At 48.5% G+C, this 6,000-nt stretch overlaps 1 protein-coding gene across 2 annotated transcripts in view; it reads left to right on the top strand.

The window, feature by feature from the left end:
- Positions 1-5,454, top strand: part of LOC139477154 (protein maelstrom homolog) — a 35,250-nt gene extending 29,796 nt beyond the window's left edge. For both annotated transcript variants that reach the window (XM_071259704.1, XM_071259705.1), the window contains exons 13-15: positions 2,189-2,282; positions 2,858-3,049; positions 5,284-5,454. In XM_071259704.1, the coding sequence (XP_071115805.1) occupies positions 2,189-2,282; positions 2,858-3,049; positions 5,284-5,339 (342 nt within the window). In that variant the 3' untranslated portion in view covers positions 5,340-5,454. The remainder of the gene's footprint in view (positions 1-2,188; positions 2,283-2,857; positions 3,050-5,283) is intronic.
- The last annotated feature ends 546 nt before the right edge of the window (positions 5,455-6,000 follow it).

The following is a 6,000-nucleotide window of genomic DNA, read 5'->3' on the forward strand; positions in this document are numbered from 1 at the left end:
TTCTCCTGGACTAGATGGGGCTGGGCAGGTTCTCCTTGACTAGATGGGGCTGGGCAGGTTCTCCTGGACTAGATGGGGCTGGGCAGGTGTCCCTTGGGTGGGGCTGAGCAGGTACTACTTGTCAGGGGGCTAGGCAAGTTGCCATTGGGTTTGACAAGGCAGCTGCCCCACTAAATGTCTGTCATGTCCCCTTTTGATGAAGTTACCCCAGGCACCCCTTGGGATCTTTGCTGGGCAGTTACCCCTTGGCTAGTCATGCTAGGCTAATGCATGCTAGATAATCGTTGGATTAGTGGAGCAGGTGGGGCTAGGCAGGTTCTCCTTGACTGGGGCAAGGCAGGTGCTCCTTGACTTGGGCTAGGCAGGTTCTCCTTGACTGGGGCTGGGCAGGTTTTCCTCAACTGGGGCTGGGCAGGTTCTCCTGGACTAGATAGGGCTAGGCAGGTTCTCCTTCACTGGGGCTGGGCAGGTTCTCCTGGACTAGATGGGGCTGGGCAGGTTCTCCTGGACTAGATGGGGCTGGGCAGGTTGTCCTAGACTGGGTGGGGCTGTGCAGGTTCTGGACAGGGGCTATGAATGATCTCCTGGACTGGGGCTATGCAGGTTCTCCTGGACTGGGGCTAGGCAGGTTCCTCTGGACTTGGGCTAGGCAGGTTCCTCTGGACTGGGGCTAGGCAGGTTCCTCTGGACTGGGGCTAGTCAGGTTCCTCTGTACTTGGGCTAGGCAGGTTCTCCTGGACTGGGGCTGGGCAGGTTCTCCTGGACTAGATGGGGCTGGGCAGGTTCTCCTGGATTAGATGGGGATGGGCAGGTCGTCCTAGACTGGGTGGGGCTAGGCAGGTTCTGGACAGGGGCTAGGCAGGTTCTGGACAGGGGCTATGAATGATCCGGACTGGGGCTATGCAGATTCTCCTTGACTGGGGCTAGGCAGGTTTTCCTTGACTAGATGGGGCTGGGCAGGTTCTCCTGGACTAGATGGGGCTGGGCAGGTTCTCCTGGACTAGATGGGGCTGGGCAGGTTGTCCTAGACTGGGTGGGGCTAGGCAGGTTCTGGACTGGGGCTAGGCAGGTTCTCCTGGCCTTGGGCTGTGCAGGTTCTCCTTGACTGGGGCTGTGCAGGTTCTCCTGGACTGGGGCTGTGCAGGTTCCTCTGGACTGGGGCTAGGCAGATTCTCCTGGACTGGGGCTAGGCAGATTCTCCTGGACTGGGGCTAGGCAGATTCTCCTGGACTGGGGCTAGGCAGGTTCTCCTTGACTAGATGGGGCTGTGCAGGTTCTCCTGGACTAGATGGGGCTGTGCAGGTTCTCCTGGACTAGATGGGGCTAGGCAGATTCTCCTGGACTGGGGCTAGGCTGGTTCTCCTGGACTAGATGGGGCTGGCCAGGTTCTCCTGGACTAGATGGGGCTGTGCATGTTGTCCTAGACTGGGTGGGGCTAGGCAGGTTCTGGACAGGGGCTAGGCAGGTTCTCTTGGACTTGGGCTGTGCAGGTTCTCCTTGACTGGGGCTAGGCAGATTCCTCTGGACTGGGGCTAAGCAGATTCTCCTGGACTGGGGCTAGGCAGATTCTCCTGGACTGGGGCTAGGCAGATTCTCCTGGACCGGGGCTAGGCAGATTCTCCTGGACTGGGGCTAGGCAGGTTCTCCTGGACTAGATGGGGCTGGGCAGGTTCTCCTGGACTAGATGGGGCTGGGCAGGTTCTCCTTGACTAGATGGGTCTGGGCAGGTTCTCCTTGACTAGATGGGGCTGGGCAGGTGTCCCTTGGGTGGGGCTGAGTAGGTACTAATTGTCAGGGGGCTAGGCAAATTGCCATTGGGTTTGACAAGGCAGCTGCCCCACTAAATGTCTGTCATGTCCCCTTTTGATGAAGTTACCCCAGGCACCCCTTGGGATCTTTGCTGGGCTGTTACCCCTTGGCTAGTCAGGTACCCATTGGTTAGGGACATGATCAGCAAATGCCACTGCAGAGGATCTGATGTTCTACTCAATACCTCCCTTCCACCATACTGCAATGACAGTATTATTTTTCACTTGTAGACTGGGGCCTTACAAAAGATTTGAAATTATGTCACAAATTGCATTGCTTCCATGAAATGATTTTGTTAAATCAAATAGATAAATACTTAAGTCAACACACAGAGATGTTATTTGGACACCGATCCTAATATATGAAATGTTTCTGACAGGCTGCAGGAAGAGGCATGCAACCAGTGCGTCCCGACCTGTCAACACCTGTGCAACCCCCAAGAATGTCTATTCCTCCATCAACTGGACTCATGGGTAAGTAGACGTCTGACACTATTAGGAACTATTTTCTATTATATATGTGCCATGCATGGCTCTAGTGGAGGTGGTCTAGTGGTAGAGCTTCAGCCCGGAGAGTGAAAGGTCCGGGGTTCGATTTCACGGCTGTGTCATATCAAAAGGTACAAAAAGATGGTACTTGTTGTGACCCTGCCCACACATGTGTGTGTGACTGCTTATACTGGAATAATGCCGTTTTTTTAGTGCAGGCCCACAGAGATAACAGGCCGCAGTTTAACATGAATACCCCACTCAGAGTATACTGACTCCGAGCCGACCAGTCCTTGTTTTAGCCCCGTAATGCCGAGCCCCAGGCAGGGTAACAACAAGTACCACCTGCAGCATTGATTGAACAACAGTCACTCACTCACTCTCAGTGTCAATGGGTTTTTTAATTGGTTCCATGCAAACAGAATCCAAAAAAAATCATGCTACTAGAAAACATAAAAAACAACGTCATTGCCAGAGAGGATGCCTCTCGCACAAATGGAAAAAATATGTTTGGGTTTTTTTATGAAAGAGAAATTTTCATAACTATTTTTCCTTTGTAGGTCAAGGTCGTGGCATGAGAGTGCCAGACCAGGGCGTTACCAGACCTCCAGTCGGCAGAGGCTATGCTCCCCCAGTCGGCAGAGGCTATGCTCCCCCAGTAGGAAGAGGCTATGCTCCCCCAGTAGGCAGAGGCTATGCTCCCCCAGTCGGCAGAGGCAATGTTCCAGTCGGCAGAGGCTATGCTCCCCCAGGTAAGAGAACAATCAGCTGGTAGACACCGAGATGTATTTGTCAGTGTTAGAAATTGATGCTAGTCCTGTAGTCCTTACCAGACCCGTGAAGATACGGGGTAGAATAGGCCTTCAGCAACCCATGATTGCCGTAAAAGGTGACTATGCTTGTCGTAAGAAGCGACTAATGGGATCAGGTGGTCATGCTCGCTGACCTGGTTGATGCATGTCATCGATCCCAATTGCATGGATCGATGGTTCATGATGTCAATCACTGGATTGTCTGGTCCAGATTATTTACAGACTGCTGTCATATAGCTGGAATATTGCTGAGTGCGGTATTAAGCAACATACAAACTTATGCTGCTATTTGCTGCTATTGCTGTGTTGCTGTTACTTATTGCTGGGTGTAAATGTTACTATTGCTGTGTTGCTGTTACTTAATGCTGGGTGTAAATGTTACTATTGCTGTGTTGCTGTTACTTATTGCTGGGTGTAAATGTTACTGTTGCTGTTACTTATTGCTGGGTGTAAATGTTACTGTTGCTGTGTTGCTGTAACTTATTGCTGGGTGTAAATGTTACTGTTGCTGTGTTGCTGTTACTTATTGCTAGGTGTAAATGTTACTATTGCTGTGTTACTGTTACTTATTGCTGGGTGTAAATGTTACTATTGCTGTGTTGCTGTTACTTATTGCTGGGTGTAAATGTTACTATTGCTGTGTTGCTGTTACTTAATGCTGGGTGTAAATGTTACTATTGCTGTTTTGCTGTTACTTATTGCTGGGTGTAAATGTTACTGTTGCTGTGTTGCTGTAACTTATTGCTGGGTGTAAATGTTACTGTTGATGTGTTGCTGTTACTAATGCTGGGTGTAAATGTTACTATTGCTGTGTTGCTGTTACTTATTGCTGGGTGTAAATGTTACTATTGCTGTGTTGCTGTAACTTATTGCTGGGTGTAAATGTTACTATTGCTGTGTTGCTGTAACTTATTGCTGGATTTAAATGTTACTATTGCTGTTACTTATTGCTGGGTGTAAATGTTACTATTGCTGTGTTGCTGTTACTTAATGCTGGGTGTAAATGTTACTGTTGCTCTGTTGCTGTTACTTATTGCTGGGTGTAAATGTTACTGTTGCTGTGTTGCTGTTACTTATTGCTGGGTGTAAATGTTACTGTTGCTGTGTTGCTGTTACTTATTGCTGGGTGTAAATGTTACTGTTGCTGTGTTGCCGTTACTTATTGCTGGGTGTAAATGTTACTGTTGCTGTTACTTATTGCAGGGTGTAAATGTTACTATTGCTGTGTTGCTGTAACTTATTGCTGGGTGTAAATGTTACTGTTGCTGTGTTGCCGTTACTTATTGCTGGGTGTAAATGTTACTGTTGCTGTTACTTATTGCAGGGTGTAAATGTTACTATTGCTGTGTTGCTGTAACTTATTGCTGGGTGTAAATGTTACTATTGCTGTGTTGCTGTTACTTATTGCTGGGTGTAAATGTTACTGTTGCTGTGTTGCTGTTACTTATTGCTGGGTGTAAATGTTACTGTTGCTGTGTTGCTGTTACTTATTGCTGGGTGTATATGTTACTGTTGCTGTGTTGCTGTTACTTATTGCTGGGTGTAAATGTTACTATTGCTGTGTTGCTGTTACTTATTGCTGGGTGTATATGTTACTGTTGCTGTGTTGCCGTTACTTATTGCTGGGAGTAAATGTTACTGTTGCTGTGTTGCTGTTACTTATTGCTGGATGTAAATGTTACTGTTGCTGTGTTGCTGTTACTTATTGCTGGATGTAAATGTTACTGTTGCTGTGTTGCTGTTACTTATTGCTGGGTGTAAATGTTACTATTGCTGGGTTGCTGTTACTTATTGCTGGGTGTAAATGTTTCTGTTGCTGTGTTGCTGTTACTTATTGCTGGGTGTAAATGTTACTGTTGCTGTGTTGCTGTTACTTATTGCTGGGTGTAAATGTTACTATTGCTGTGTTGCTGTTACTTATTGCTGGGTGTAAATGTTACTGTTGCTGTGTTGCTGTTACTTATTGCTAGGTGTAAATGTTACTGTTGCTGTTACTTATTGCTAGGTGTAAATGTTACTGTTGTTGTTACTTATTGCTGGGTGTAAATGTTACTGTTGTTGTTACTTATTGCTGGGTGTAAATGTTACTGTTGTTGTTACTTATTGCTGGGTGTAAATGTTACTGTTGTTGTTACTTATTGCTGGGTATAAATGTTACTATTGCTGTGTTGCAGGAATGATGCAGCAACAGATGCAGGCCATGTCGCTTGGCAACAATCAGCAACAGTAGCGCCAGCAGGCAGCTGTTTGACTACCAGATATCAGGAGAGACCTCTCAGTGTCGCCACCCTCTGTAATCTGGCAGGAGGAGGAGGAGTTCTTCTTCCCACCGGAGATTGGGGAGGGGGAGGGTGTTGCAGGAGGACGAGGATGAGTTCTTTGCCTACCTGTGATTGGGGAGGGGGAGAGGGCAGCAGGAGGATGAGTTTGTCTGGCCACCTGTGATTGGGGAGGGGGAGAGGGCAGCAGGAGGATGAGTTTGTCTGGCCACCTGTGATTGGGGAGGGGGAGGGGGTTGCAGGTGGACGAGGATGAGTTTGTCTGGCCTACCTGTGATTGGGGAGGGGGAGGGGGTTGCAGGAGGACGAGGATGAGTTTGTCTGGCCTACCTGTGATTGGGGAGGGGGAGGGGGTTGCAGGAGGACGAGGATGAGTTTGTCTGGCCTACCTGTGATTGGGGAGGGGGAGGGGGTTGCAGGAGGACGAGGATGAGTTTGTCTGGCCACCTGTGATTGGGGAGGGGGAGGGGGAATAGCAGGAGGACGAGGATGTGAAATGAATGTGATGCTGCTCAGACAAGTTTCTAAGGGGCTAACCGTTAGAATATCCTTGGTGGGAGGGAGGGGTATTTTGTTGTTCAATAATTAAAAAAATAATATTGCCTTATAAAA

Source organism: Haliotis cracherodii, unplaced genomic scaffold (genome assembly GCF_022045235.1).
Source record: "Haliotis cracherodii isolate W230 unplaced genomic scaffold, xgHalCrac1.p SCAF_31, whole genome shotgun sequence".
Classification (NCBI taxonomy): Eukaryota; Metazoa; Mollusca; class Gastropoda; order Lepetellida; family Haliotidae; genus Haliotis; species Haliotis cracherodii.